Source organism: Dipteris shenzhenensis, chromosome 31 (genome assembly GCF_047967505.1).
Source record: "Dipteris shenzhenensis isolate YYH24624 ecotype China chromosome 31, Dip_SZ_1.0, whole genome shotgun sequence".
In the NCBI taxonomy this organism is placed as follows: Eukaryota; Viridiplantae; Streptophyta; class Polypodiopsida; order Gleicheniales; family Dipteridaceae; genus Dipteris; species Dipteris shenzhenensis.
In genome coordinates, this window is record NC_141626.1 from 17902138 (window position 1) to 17918307 (window position 16170).

At 43.2% G+C, this 16170-nt stretch overlaps 1 protein-coding gene across 1 annotated transcript; it reads right to left on the minus strand.

Annotated features, from left to right (window-relative positions):
• Positions 1–246: 246 nt before the first annotated feature.
• On the minus strand, positions 247–3327 carry LOC147881132 (uncharacterized). Its single transcript, XM_087370264.1, has 3 exons — positions 2226–3327; positions 1865–2002; positions 247–1399 (listed from the first exon to the last, which is right to left on the minus strand). Exons 1-3 carry the CDS (start codon positions 2681–2683, stop codon positions 850–852), a joined length of 1146 nt encoding a protein of 381 aa, XP_087226390.1. The 5' UTR covers positions 2684–3327; the 3' UTR covers positions 247–849.
• Between the last annotated feature and the right edge of the window lie 12843 nt (positions 3328–16170).

Genomic DNA, 16170 nt, shown 5'->3' on the forward strand with positions numbered 1-16170 from the left:
GGGCGACTTCAATATATACAATGCTAAAGTATCACCAACATCCACTAACTTGACAAAATATAATGCATGCCTTGGGGATGCAATTACAATTGAATGAAGCCACAACAATATATGGTTCCCATTTGGATCACATTTGGACTAACATACCATGTGACAATATTCTCACCGGAGTTTCTCATGCATATTGGACACACCACTTTGTTGCTTGCGCAAGAGATTAGTTCTATAAGCCTAACACCCCAAAAATAAAGGAAAAAGAAAAAGTGGGATGGCATGTACACTATGCATGTGGGTTCGGCACGTTTTTTTAACAATGTGATGAGAGAGAGAGAGAGAGAGAGAGAGAGTTGAGAGAGAGCAATCTAAATTGATACACTCGAGGAAACTTTCAAAGGCGGTTTCTCCTTCACATCTGGCCTTTGCAAATGTGTTAAAACACTTATTGAACACGTGATACTTACAGGGAAAAAGAGTTTCCCTGGAGACTCTTGCACATTTGAGCAATTGATACACAAAGCCGATTTTGCGAATGGCAAGAGCAATGGATACACACTTCTGAGGAAAATTTCGAACGTCGTTTCGCTTTCGCATCGTTGATTGAACATCTGACCAGCATCTGTTTGAACAAATCTCCTACTCGCAAGCAGCTGGCGCTATCGAACACACCTGATACTTGTACAGCACAAACGCTGGTGATCTCTGCTTGCGAGGTCATCAATGCTGGCCTTTCGGATCGAGGCTAGGTGGTGTGCCTTTACAACATCTCGAAGGCAATTTCTTGTTCTGGTCGCTTGCAGGAACCTCGTGCATTTACAACGATCGCTGTACAATTTACAAAAGTTTCCTTGCTTAGCTCACGACCTCGTTCTCCAGCAATGAACAGGTTGAGGGTGACCAGCTGAACATACTGTGATCGTCCATCTTCCTGCTTCGGATCTCTTCACTAGTTCTCTCCATATTTTCCTTGCTGAAGATCGCAGCTAGTTCCGGCAGCACCCCCAAATCAGCGAAGAAATCATCTTCCTCGGTGTTGGACCTTGATAGGCACAGCTTCACATCTCGTTGCCAGTCCACAGTATCTTCATCCTGGATGGACTCGAGTGGAGACATCACTTGTTCTTCCACACCGTTGGCTGAGTTGATAATGGAAGAGAAAAGGTTTCCGCAAACTGATTCACACGCCTGCACCTCAGCGGCCTGGCCGCGGTTGCCGCTTTTCGTTTTCTTGGGGGGAGAAGCATTACTTGTAGTAGCGGTGGAAGCATTCCGATTGTTGGCAGGCCATGGGTGATTGTGGTCGGCTGTGTAAGTGATTATAAGCATCGTAGGATCGGTGCGGCTGCGCTCGACCTGTTTCCTTGCGGAGCAACCTTTTGCGCTACTGCATCGATAATAGCCCCTGAAGCGTCAAAATCACAAACTGGGCGTCAGTGCATATGCCGAAATTTTTCCCAGAAAGGAATCTTGCATGTGCGGTGGATTGCACGACAATCCATGACAACCCAGGCCGGCATAACTTTCCCTTCCATGTATTACCCGGATCGCACATGAGATACCAAGATCGCACATGCGATTTTGTGAGAAACTAGGGTCTGGCCGGGAGGAGGAACACGATTCTGCACAAACAGTTCACCTCTGCAAGACGAGCTACAAACTCAAGTAGCTCATGAAACGCTAACACAGGATCTACCGCCAACAATGTTCGCTTCCAATGGAAAATGTTATGCCCGGAATTGGTAAGCACTTATAAATTTCTAACAAACAAACATACAAGCTCAGATCAGACGGAATATTTTGTTGTTCCCTTTGAATATCTTTCAGCCGACTTAGAATTGAGCGAACTGGTTAGGAGAAGTGTGATGACCTTGGATACGGTGATCCTTTGATGGGTTTTTGTCCATACTTTCGCCACGCCCACAAGTCAGACGGCGGAGTCTCCCCCTTCTGCTTGCCCTCTTCACCTACCGGTACATACAGGATCTTCTTCTCTTGGGGCTTCCTTCTGTGAATATTGCACCACGTAAAACTTGGTGAAGGGTATAGAGAATGATCGCAATGAAATTTACTTAATTTGCCGAAAGCCAAACCGAAAAACTCAGCTATCAGAGAGAAAAATTGAAAACGTTTCTGGTTCAGGGAAGCTTGTCAATGCAGAGTATGCCCTTGCCCCCCACACATAATCCTCCTCTTTGTGTTTGGACGAATGAGAAAACAAAGAACAGTACCTCCTTTTGTTGCCTGGTACTTTCACATCCATATCAGAATCTTCAGCACTAATTTGTCCTGGCGAGTCTTGCTTGTTTAGAAAATTGTTGTAATTCATCAAATTCTCTCTCATATTTCGAACATCTGGCATCATTGGAGGTGAAGACTCAAATGAGCTAGACATTGCGAGGGGCATCTCATCCAAAATTGAAGGTGTGCCGGAGGAAGCCGCCAGGGGGGAAGCACGAGGCGAGTCTAATAAAACTAACTCCTTTTCCACCTCGTCATAGTTTCGGGATATCGGAGAAGAATGTTGTGCTTGTTCGTCTGTCGGATCCATGGGAAGTCCGTCCAATTCCTCTTCTAATTCGCGTTTCAAGTGCCCAGCATCTCCTTCACGAGAAGACGCATACGAAACATGAAATTTGGGAGAATCTAGACTGGTGCGTCTCATACCGAACAAGGTTGCAGAAGCCATCGTAGAAATGCGAAAGTACAGTTCGTTGGGGCTTTTTCAGATCCGTGAAAAGTCATCACGGGGAGCTCCTGAGGAAAACGCCATCCGAAACGTACGTTCTAAAGAGGGCACCAAAAGATCACAAGGAGGTGACTTTCGTGGAGATTCTTGCGGAGGTAGGAGGTTGGCGTCGTGGGTACCGCGTGTGGAGGGATAAGCACAGCTATAATTTGTAGAGGGGTGAAGGAACCGGGAGTGGCGAGGCTAGCCCAACATATAAGACCTTCTGGATCTGCTACTGCAGAGAGGCTGCAAGGAATTCATGAGCAGAGGAAGCGGGATGAGCTAGGATAAGAGCGGTACAACAGGCTAGGAAGAGAAGGCAGTACGGGGTGTCGGTGATGGTGCGTGGGGGGGGGGGTGAATTGTGTGCAGGAAGAGGGAAACGTGAAGCAGGTGGAAGGTAGGGGGATGGAATGCGGGGATCGAGAAGAAGAAGCGATGCAAACAAGGGGAAGGAATCGAAGAAGCGATGGTGATGAATTAGAGAAGAAGGTGGAGGACAAGGAGATGATGAAGATAGAGATGAGGCAGCGATGGCGAGGGAATGAGGAGAGATGGAAACAGCAGCTATGACGAAGATGAGAGAGACAAGGGATCATGTGTTGTTGTTGTTGTTGTTTGTGATGAGGAGGAGGTTGGCGTAAGAGAGAACGTGGCTCCGTCTCCCCCGCCTTCGGCTTTTTACCTCCCTCCCTTTATCACCCCTTCCTTAGCCCCCCTTCCCACTTAGCTCCTTTGTCGCTTAGAGTGTTTACACACTTGCCCGCCAGTGGGCACGCCCAACACTCATGGACAGGCCAGATTGCTCGCCCATAGCCCGCTGCCCGCTGTTCAGATGCATTTCTTGCATCTTGGGCGCCCATAGTTTGTCAATACCCTCAGAGGACATTCCCGCATGTATGCATAAAAGTAGGAGAAGCATGTCCCATGAGATGTCTTCATAACTTGCTGATCGCAAGTTTTACACTGAGCCTCAAGAGTTCCCTCCTATCACTCATGCGCTAATTGGTTGAAGCAGCTCCGTAGCAGACAGGATACCGATTCACACAACTAACATTGGAAATTTTTGCGACGTTAGCCGTGTTATTCGAATGCTAAGGCTACTTTGGTGGGGATCTCCCTTACATGCCAAAAAGCTAGCGTTTTTGTTGTTTGCTTGCAAGGTTCCCACCAAAGTCCCCTATGGAGACAAAGGATTTGGCTCTCCACCCGGGCAGTACGGGGCCTGCACTGGTATCACTCTCTTGCAGCCAAATGGTGTTGCACGCCTTCTTTGATTTGAGCCTCTTCCAAGTTTTTTTGTTTAGAGCTGCAAGGTTTTGGCCACCCGGAGGCACTTGGCCTTGTGTGGGAACCATTACCCACCAACGCCTAGCGATGCTCATAAATGCTCATGGAGCATTTATGAGCGCCTCCTCTTATAATCTTGCATTTTCCTTCCCCTCACCGCATTCTAGCTTCCCCTCCTCCTAAGAGGGTGTTCCCATGGTTGCGAGATCAATGTTCCTCATAGGGCATTCTCTTCCATTTCCACAATGTTAATGGGTGCTCCTCCAACGATGTCACAAAAGAGGGAAAGTGTAATTTAAGTTGATCTACGCCTTTGAAAACATTGGATTTGGGAGCATGGGAATGCTCTTTGACTTTTCGATTCTCTTACATTGGAATCTCCAATCCTTTCCCCATGTTTTCAAGAGGTGCCATTAACATCGGATAATTTCTTGAGAATAAGCATTTAATTTGAATTTCCTAGCCAAAGAGAAGGTCATGTTTCACATGAGTATTCACTGTGACAATCAAAAAATTGCTAAAGATGAACTATGCCACATTCCCACACTCCTAGGCTGAATTTTCACAAACCTTACTCTCGACATCACGAGACCCCTGAGAGTGCACTCCCATGTCCTCCATCGCTCTTTGGAGAAAATTGTGGCTATAATATTGGGAAACAGTGCAGGAATAAGCACTCTAAAAATCGTGGCAAAGGTTTTATGATTCCGTCAGAGAGGTGGTTCGTACGATACCTCAATGTGATGACCTCCATTAGCTATTACCATCCAAAACATTTTCTTCATCTATAAGCGCGCCTATTATCATCCCATTTTTTCGATGTTAATGGAGGCCTAGAGAGTACAGCGAAGAAGATCGAGACATCCAAAATGTTGACCTTCCAAATTTCAGGTGGAGCAAGAGCCCTTCGTGGGATTCAGACCTTCCGCATTTCAAGCTAAGCAATAGCCCTTGGGACGATGATGCAAAGGGTGGAACACACAAATTATAGCTAACAAATTCTTTCATAAATTAAACTTCAAAAGATGTGCCTCAGATGCTAACTTGTATGTATACAAGAAAAGTGGAAAATATGCTATTATTGTTCTATATGTGGATGATCTCCTTATTACAGGTGACTATGAAGACATGATCCAATAGACAAGCACTGAGTTTGAGATATCGCAAGAACATTCTCTCACAACAATCTAGCTTCCCCTCTCCCGCTAATGCCATTTTGCTCCCCCTCCACTTAACCTTTAGAATCTATCATCCACACACTTTTCATCCTCCTTGTCATAATGCCAATCCCAAGGTCACCTTCACATATATACCAACATCATTTTCCCCCTTCTTCCCTTGCCAAAAATCTAAATAGTTTCGGACACACCATGACATAGTAACCAAGCAAAAGAGTTAGAGTAGGTAGGATACACCAAAGCAAACATCTAAATCTCTAGGTTTGAAACCTCTCCTGGGAGAGGGAAGAAGAATTCAACCTATTTCTAACAAATTTTGTAAAGAGGACTTAACACAATATGACTAAAATAGGCATTTCAAACCTCTTTCATTGTTGTAGTAGAATAAGGAAATCTCCCTATGCTCACCAGGGAGTACAAGGCTTCAAGTGCTTTACTGTGACTTGTCCTTCCCATGTTCATTTGTACAACTCACGCATTTTTTCACACAAGGTCTTGAGCCTGCAATCATCAGAACATTTGTCAAATATAGCTACACAAAGCTAGCCCTAAGAATGAAGCATCAAGTGGGAGGATGCTCACATACAATTCTCATCTTTTAGCCTAGATGATTATAAGCTACATTTGAACAAGATAAATGCATTTCTTGTGAGTCTTATAGAATCGAGGAATAATTTTCCTTTGTGGAAAAGCAACGACAAACTAGCAACTTCTACTATCAAGACAAAGACCTCACACCCAATTTTGTGAGTGTAGGGGAGGTTCCCAAAAGGTGCCTTTGCAATTTTTTTGAATGCCTATGCAATTTATAGAGCCAAAGGATCATGTGATGGCAATGCAAGCCAAAGGTGGTTAAAACTTAAGATAGGTAAACTCTCACCTATAGCCCCTCACAACCATAAGTAAACCATAAACATTTGCTCATACTGTGTCATGCGAGGCCCTGGGTAGGAATAATAGCTTGCTCTTGCTTGTAGATGCCTTGCAAATGTCTGCAATGCATTTTGTGGAAATATAAAGTTTAGTGGGTACCAACCCCCCCCCCCCCACACACACACACACAATCACAACCTATGTTGTAAGAACCTAATAGGTGAAAACTATGAGCCACAAAGCTAGAATGAGATCATATAGACATCATGTAAATGTTAAATGAGAAGTGCCTAGAGCCACACATGACATGGAATGCACTATAAATGTAGCGCTTAAAAAGAAATGTTGAATGCAATGATCTCACATAGGCTCCATAACAACGACCTTGGTTCTACTTTAAAGACTTGCCTAAAGAGCTCCACTTCTTATAGGCCACATAGCTTAGAATGTGGCTTAGTGGTTTTTCCTTGCTCGTATCAATTAACCCGTCTCTAAATAAAAATATGGTTATTTTGGGTACCATACGTAGATCAACCAAATAATATCATGCTGTGTTTATTACCCATCAACGATGCCCACTTGGTGCAAACATATGATGCCCTAAATTTGTGGCTTGCACTCAAGTGCATTCAATTTAATATATATATGGGAAGGTTACGCAAGAGAAGCATAATCCTCAATCCCACATGTCATCACAACATGAACAAGCCCTCTGATACATATTCAAGTATAGAGCTCGACTTTTAATGCCATCATTAGTTCTGAGATACCAACACTTGATGAATGATACTCAAAATCCATGGCTTACATGAGTGGTAAAGGGAAATGATGTACAAGCACAATCACGTGCTCTTCACATGCAACCCTTAAAGCATGCCATTTTGGTAGTATGGCCTCCACCCTTATCATGCAATGGTGTCTCCACATAATATTGCATGAACAAATTTGGACCATAATATAACCGTTGGCCAATTGACATAGTGTTTTGCCATTTTCACATTTAGAAGTGAGTGCTTTAGACATAGATTTATGAACCATCTTATGGAGGACAAAAGAGGCATTAGAAGCTCTAGTGAGATTGGTAATTAAGGACATTCTATCTAAATTGTCTAGCTAGTTTTGATGAGGACTAGTGATACTTATAGAGGATATTGCAAGCTCTTTACTAGTGGTACAAGTAGAGAATATTGCAATTTCCCATGAGTGCTAGACGAGTTGCAATGTTCTCTACTAGTGATACAAGTAGAGAACATTGCGAGTTCCCATGAGTGCTAGACGAATTGCAATGTAGAAATCAATCTCTCTCTCTCTCTCTCTCTCTCTCTCTCTCTCTCTCTCTCTCTCTCACACACACACACACACACACACACACACACATACACACTTTTTTTTTGTGAAATCTTATATTTCTGTGTGGGAAACCTCAAAAGAGGTAAAAACCCACCAATAAGTACAAGGAAAAAAATTTACAAGTAAAGCCTCAGAGCAAAATTCAGGAGGCAACCAAGTAAAAAGTTCCATATCAAGCTGGAGGAGGATCAAACACAGTATCCTCCAACTTCAAATTATTGCTCTGTAAAAACTGATGCAGTGATGCACACACACACAGTGTGCTTGTAGTATGGGAACCTATGTGTGTGTGTGTGTGCACGCACACACAAGCACACATGCCTATCATCAACTTTGTGGAGGGTGAGTCTTTTGGGTAAGGAACTCCGTTTAGTCTTACAAGGATATCATTAATGCAAGCAGAGGGACTTCAGTAGCAATGAGGGCAATGACCTTGGGCCTATAAGATCATTTATTACATGGTCCAAAATGTTCGTCCATTTTAAATTTGAATGTGCCCTGAGTGATGGATGTGAAATATGCCTTTAGAGCTAGTCCCCATGGATTGGATTTCCTAATCACCTACTTTTTCAATCACTAAGTGCCCCCACTAATGCCTCTATGTGCCTCCTTTATACTACCATAGGATTCTCTACAACTAAGGTCAATCCCCATGGATAGTCGGAACTCCCTTACACGCTATCGCCAACACAATTCCTAGCTGAAAGTCTATTTGTTTCCGATCTAACTTCTCTAGTTCCCAAGGGGTGTCTTAGCCCATCCCAACTCTGTAGAATGGCTTTGAGTTTTTGGGAGATGAGATGTCCCAAAAAGGGGGTTGCTAGATTGGTTTGTTGGCTAGGACTTATTGTGTTAGCCAACCTGTCTCAAAATCCTATGTCCCGGTGCCCTCTTTTTGATGCATGTCCTTGGTGATGGATGTGGAAGAGGGATTTAGGTCTTCATGTCGAAGGCTCATATGTGTGGGACGATTGCTGAGCTTTGCTTGGCTCTTGTGAGACAAGGATTGCTATTGGCACATGGAGAACGTAAGGTGAACATGTTTTTCAAGCCACGTTTGTAATTTGCCATGTTTATGTTTCAGTCGTTCACTACGTCAACATCTACCGACTCACTCGGTTTTTAAACTGTCGTTATGTTTGCTGGCTGGGTTCCACTTCATTCCGCCATCCGTTGCCGGAATCCAGTGCTTTATATGTTCACACGATCAACAATTGAAAATGAACTGATCCGAGTCTCGTGTAATATTCTTCAATGTGAGTGATCAATGCTGCCGGAACTTGCAATAGTGCGCGCAATTCGTTGTTGCTGCCAGATCAATCTGCAGCGTTAACAGACCCTTTATATAAGAGCGCAATTCATTGCTATAAGTTACAATGCTGCGGTTCGACACTTTGAAACTTCATCACACAATCAATCTGTAGCCCGCATTTCAACTGCCAGGCAGCCGGCTGCCGGACCTCAACCCCCTCATGAAGAGCCACTAAAATTCCTTTGCCTGATCGCTTCTGTTTATGGTTGTTTGTGTTGATCGCGATTCGCGACTCCCCTGCCGGTGGCACAGCAGTGGGGGTAGCACCGTGCCCCCACACGGCATGAACCCTGGCACGTCCCCCGGCAACATGGCATCGTGTGCTCATCCACCTCCCAAATTCAACCATCCAACGAAACTGGAGGGCCAAGGGCCCCCCTCTCACGATATAATACACAACAATCGATGAATGATCACGGCGACGCAGTCAAGCAAGCTCAGCAGGCTCCCCTCGCAAAACCTGGTCACGCGCGCAACGAATCCGACAATAAAATAATGGACCCTTCCATGACGCCTATAGGCAGGCTATCGCCGGCCGCAGGCATCTTTTCTCCAAACCTCGGAAACAGTTGATGAATCCCGCTTTTACAAATTGGACAAAAAGCCGGGCGTGTATCTGAGACAGATGCACCTGTGACGGCAGGCCCAACGTCGCCATCGCTAGCAGGCCACTTCGCATGATCTCATCTATCTCTTGCTGCCAACGGATCATCGCAACTGTCACTTCTTCTCGGAGCTTTCACCAACCAGATAGGCTCGAACTCACTGTGCACACTGCACACTCTTCACTGCAATTGTGCGAATATTTCCGTTAAGCAGGCGTTTACTCCGAAGATTGATGCCTATTCCAATAGTGTCCACTATGTACACCCTTGGCATTTCTCTCTTCTCCATAAGTGGGAGATGACATCCATCTTTCTTCTCCATGACTGAAATTCAAAGGAAGAAGCCTCATCGTCAAGCACCCCCTCTATTAAAGTCGTGACTGAAATTCAAAGGAAGAAGCCTCATCGTCAAGCACCCCCTCTATTAAAGCTGCCAATATCTTCGTCCCTAGAACAAACTCTGATGTGTACATGGAACCAGGCAAGGGAGGAGATGAAAGCAGCTCCTAGTCCAAGAGCCCCCTGCAAGCATTGAGCAAACATTTGCATCAAAGACCGCTAACCCAGCATTGGACATATGGTCATTGTCCCCCATCCTCATTCATGGAGAAGAGTATGTGTTCCTCCATGTGCGAGTGGACAAGACACTGGGAGTCCTATTTGGGTTCGATTTTGACGCCGTGTCCCTGGATTTTTGGGTTTAGATGACTAGAAAATGGAAGACTTTCTGGTGATGATGCTGATTACTTTAAGAGATGCAGATGTGTCAATATATCTTCCAGTTCCAAGGCAGAATAGGAGAAAGCTTCCACCTCTCAGATGGAACGAGATACATCATAGATATCAGGGATTTCATTCACATTTTCACAGTTGCATTAATGAGCAATTAACATGCAATATTTTTGCTACTAGATAGCGTGAAATGAAAGTGATCACATTGGTTACGAAAATAATCACTAGGAAACCAGGATATATAAACCAACGATAGTACTAATATTATCGAAAGTACTATTATCAGTGGTAATATTATTGTCGATAATACTAACGTTATTGACGTTATTATAGACAATACGGACGATAATATGCATATTATCGAGGATATTGTTTTAGCATTTTTTTGAGGTTCCCGCACAATTTGCAAGTACATATTGGAGAAAGAGGTAAGAGGGGCGCTTCATTCGACGAGATTGTGGTCATGCCTCAACAAACCCTTTGGTAAGTTGGGATGCAAAGGTGAACTATACTCAAAGGGTCATGCCAGGTAGAGAGGGGAGTTGAGTGAGCGTTCGTTGCACTCGTGGGTGTAGTTCGCACTCCAATCCCTTGCGTTTTGGAGAAATTATAGACCACAAACATGAGTGTTAATGAATGCGAGTGTTTGTTATGTTGTAGGGGTGGTCTGTACTCCGACTCCTTATGTTTTAGGGAACTTATGGACCATGAACATGAGTGTCGATTAATGTAACTATCATTGAGTAGTCTTGAGTAGAGAATTTAAAGTTTGGAGTTGTTAGAATTTGATCATCTTCTAGTGTGCCAATAAAGCATGGAGATAAGGGGGAGAGGAGATGGCAATGTTGATAGCTGAAATAGATTACGAGTTGCAACTAAAAATACACAATAAAATTTATCAGCTGGAACTAGAATTTTTCATGCACAATCATCAAGACGAGTTGTGAATAGGCAAGTTAGAGATGCATCGAGTAATGCAAAAGTCACAAATGATTTAAGTGATAATGTTCCTAGGCCTGGACACACATTTGAGGTAAAGATTCTGTGAAGATAGTGGGAGAGAAGGAAGGAGTCTCACTTGCAGCTTTCTCACATACACAATGGGGGAATACACACAAAGGTGGAGGCTGAAAACAGTTTTCCTCTTCTTAGTTGTGAAAGCCAAAAGAACTCTTGTACAAAGAAATAGAAGAACCCTATATGTGGGTCTCAAACCAAACTCAGCTAACTAAGGTGGCATACTAACTGAGCCACGAACTAGAGTACATAAGGATAGCTATCATCCAGCTATTATTCATGGGCGGTGTACCAACCGCATCTGCAACTAACAAGTTAGTGACATAAATGCACAACGGTCACCCTGGCATATCACGAGTGGAGCTCGATATCTCAACACTCCCCCTTGAGCTCAATCCCAATTCTTGCACACCAAGCAGGTCTCTGAACTTGCACAGCTTCTCTGCGCCCAATGCCTTCGTGAATATGTCAGCTACTTGATACTCTGTGCTAACATAAACTAGATCAATAAGACCTAGTAAAACCTTCTCCTACACATAGTGATAATGCACCTCAATGTGCTTTGTTCTAGCATGATAGACTGGGTTATTTGCCAAGTGTATACTACTCATGTTGTCACAATAAATGACAACTGGCCCATCTATAGATAAATGACAATTGATGCATATCATAAAGTAGCTTATGCAACCAAGCTACCTCACATGCAGCCATTGTTGCACCCCTATACTCAGCCTCTGTGCTCGACAAGGCAACTATAGGCTGTTTCTTGCTGCTCCAAGTGACTGCAGCACTCCCAAAAGAGAACACATATCCACTGGTAGATCGTCTATCAGAAATACTACCAGCCCAATCAACATCAGTGTATCCATGCAACTGTATCTAAACCCCAGCCTCATAAAATAGTCCATACTGCAATGTGGACTTTACATACCTGAGTATGCATCTAGCCGCATCCAAATGCGGTTTCCTTGGAGCCTGCATAAACTAACTTACCAATCCAACAGCATAGCTCAAATATGGCCTGGTAATAGTCATATAAATCAAACTTCTTACTATGCGTCTGTACATAGTAGGGCCTTCCAGAAGCTCACCTGCATCTGCGCTCAGCTTCACATTCTGCTCCAAAGGAACTGAAATAGGCTTATAGCCTGTCATCCCATATTTGGACAGCATGTCCAATCCATACTGCCTCTGCAAGAGCTATATCCCACTTGGTGATCTAATCACCTCAATGCCCAAGAAATAATGCAGCTCTCCCAAATCCTTCATCTCAAACTTCTGCTTCAATAGCATTTTCACATGAAGGATATCTTCATCACTATCACCTGTGATGATCAAATCATCAACATAAATGACAAGCAGCATAATACCTTTCTCTGTTTTTCTCACATAAAGTGAGAAATCTGCCTTGGAAATCTGAAAGCCAATAGTGACAAGATACTGTCCTATCTTGTCAGACCATGCTCTAGGTGCTTGCTTCAAGCCATACAAGGCTTTCTTCAACCTGCAAACAAACTCAGGATGAACAGCATGAACATAACCTGGTGGCTGCTCCATAAAGACCTCTTCGTGCAAATCACCATGCAAGAAGGCATTCTTTACATCCATTTGATGTAAAGACCATCCCTTTGATGCAGCCATAGCAATGACTGCTCTTATGGTTGCCATCCTTGCAATCGGACTGAATGTTTCTTCATAATCAATGCCATATGTCTGTGCATACCCCTTGACAACTAATCTTGCCTTGTATCTATTCATAGAACCATCTGCATTGTGCTTCACCTTATAAACCCACTTATAGCCAATTGCATTCTTGTCTTTAGGCAAAGGCACCAATTCCCATGTAGCATGTGCTTCCAAGGCATCCATTTCTTCATCCATGCCTTCCTCCCATTTTTCTTTTCCCATGGCTTGCTCAAAAGAAGTGGGTTCTGGTTCCTGTATCACTTTGACCATATAGGCATAGTGAATGGATGTAAATCCATCATATTTCAGCCTATCCACAGGATACCTAGCTTTGGTAGACCTGTGCAAAATAGGCTTACTTCCAGGTGCTCTCAAAACATCCCTGGTCTTCCTTACTCCAGGTGTAACAATAGAAGGAATACCCAACTCATTATCAATGCTCTGTTCTGAGCCACTGGATTCACCATCCACATAAGAGTGACCTGCATTCACATCAAACATGGGCTGATCTACCTTCTCTTTTCCTTTTCGTGATACCTGCATACCACTATCTGCATTGCTTTGAGGGGATTCTCCTGATCTCAATCTGCCTGTCCATGGTGAAGTATGTGAACCACTGCAAGAGGACTCTGTAGGTCCACTGATATTTTGTGATTGTTGCTGTGAATTCTGTGCAGCATTACCATTTTGTGCATCTACATCATCAATCACATCTACTGGTTTATACCAGCTACTCATCTCATCAAAAACATCTCTGCTCATTGTAAACTTACGAGTAGAAGGGTTATAGCATCTATACCCTTTCTGCTACAGAGAATAACCAATAAAGATGCACTTCTTAGCTTTTGGATCGAACTTGGACCTCAACTCATCTGGCACATGAACATAGGCAATGCAACCAAAATTTTTCAAATGAGAAATATCTAGTTTCCTACCAGTATACATCTCCTCTAGCATCATGCCATGTATTGCTGCAGTGGGAGTCCTGTTCATTATGTAAACTGCTGTAGCAACTGCTTCAGCCCAATAATAATCTGGTAGGTATTTTTCATTTAGCATGGCCCGAGATACCTCTCCAATATGCCTGTTTTTCCTTTCTGCAAGTCCATTTTGCTGTGGGGTATGACTGCATGAATATTGTTGCTTTATGCCATGCTCCTACAGGAACCTTGCAAACTCATTTGAGAGGTACTCTCCCCTTCAATCTGACCTTAGGCATTTTATTTGCAGGCCTGTTTCTTTTTCAACCATAGCTTTAAAAGCTTTGAAATGCCCAAACACTTCACTTTTCTTTTTCATAAAATACACCCAAACTTTTCTGCTATAGTCATCAATAAAAGTGACAAAATAATGACAGACCTTAGGCATTTTATTTGCAGGCCTGTTTCTTTTTCAACCATAGCTTTAAAAGCTTTGAAATGCCCAAACACTTCACTTTTCTTTTTCATAAAATACACCCAAACTTTTCTGCTATAGTCATCAATAAAAGTGACAAAATAATGACACCCTCCAATAAATGCAGCTTTAGTAGTCCACACATCGGAGTGGATTAACTCCAATGGCTTCTTACTCTCTTAAACATGTCTAGGAAATGGTTTTCTTGCCTGTTTTCCAAATTGATAGGCTTCACATACCTTATGCATTTCTGCAACCTTGAATTTAGGCAATCCTGCAACAATGTTTTGGGCCTGCATTGATTTAAGTCACTCTACATTAACATGACCAATGCGTTTATGCCAGATATCAATATATGCAACTACACCAGTCCCATGTGCAAACATTGCTGCACTCAATTTAGGCATGTCTGCATCCAATGTAAATATCCTGCCCTTCTTCTTTCCTTTTGCTATCAAGCGACCATTATTTTTCATATCCTCAACAAAGCATCCACGAGGATTAAATCTGACCTGCAAGCCCTGCTTAACCATTTGACCAACAGAAACTAGATTCTTGGTGATATTCGAGACATGAAATACATCAAACAGGTATTTATTTTTCCCATTCTGCATAGACAAAGGAATTTTACCAATTTGCACAATAGGATGTGCAGTATCATCACCAGTCTCCACAAATCCTGGTCTTTCTATTTTCCTTGCATCCTGCATCCATTCTGCATGACCTATCATGTGGTTTGATGCACCTGAGTCAACATACCACACATCGTTGCTTTCTTCTGCACTTGTCACAGAATTGGTCATATGCTGCACCATAAACAGATGCTCATTTCTGTCATCACCTTGTCTACTAGAAGATGCATAATTGCCTTGCTGCAATTTTCCATTCATAATGTCATTCTGCTTTTTGTAGCAGTCTTTAGCCATATGACCCATTTTACCATAGTAGTAGCATTCAACATTGTTGTTTGCATTTTCGCCTCTCTGCCATCCACCACGACCTCTGGCTCCCCCTGCCTCTAGAGTTACCACGTTCTCCTCCAAAGGACTGGTTTTCTTGAGTTTGCTACATATTCTGATTTCTACCACGGCCTCCAGATCGGCCTCCTCTACCTCTGCCTCTACCTTTTCCAGCATTTGAGTAGAAGACAGTTTCTTTTGAAGTTCCTCCTAAAGAAGATGCACCCCCATTTCTCTACTCTTCAGAAATTAGAAGAGCAAACAACTCCTCAAAATCAGGAAATTTTTCATGGATGGCAATGGATGTCCGGAGCTGTGCATAATCCTTTTCTAAACCATTCAAGGTCACAGGAACTAGATCATCATCTTCCACTGGTGACCCAATGGAAGCAAGTGCATCTGCAATTTTCTTCACCTTCATGTGGTAGTCATTGATGCTCATATTTTCTCTCTGCACATTGTGCAACTCCTGCTTGAGCTGCATTTTCCTGGCTTGCGTATTTGTGCTGTACATTTTTGCCAAAGTATCCCATGCCTCCTTTGGCGTACTTGCATCCTGAATATGCACAATCATAGAATCTGATGAAATACTGATAGACAGCTAGTACATAACTTTTTTTGGCTCTCTCATGCCATCCTTTAAATGCCTGCATTTCCTGTTGATTGGGAACATTAGGAAGAACTGGTTCTTCTTCATTTCTTGTAATGAACTCCCAATAGCCTTTTCCCATAAAGAAATTCGTCATTCTAAACTTCCATGCTTGGAAGTTGTTCTTGTCAAGCTTTTCAGTGACAATCTGTGAAAGAGAATAAGACGCCATTACAGAACACTACAAAATATTCTCACACTGCAAAAAACACAGCTTTTGCCTCACAAGGGCAAATCTGCAAAACTGGCAAAAGTGGTATTTAACCACACAGTCACTTCCTAGTGGCGATTTTGCATCAACAGGCAGTAAGGATGATTCTGTAACTCCTAATATCTCTGCACACAAGCATACGATGCAATTTTTTTGGCAACTTTTCACCGACCTGCAGAGCAGTGGTC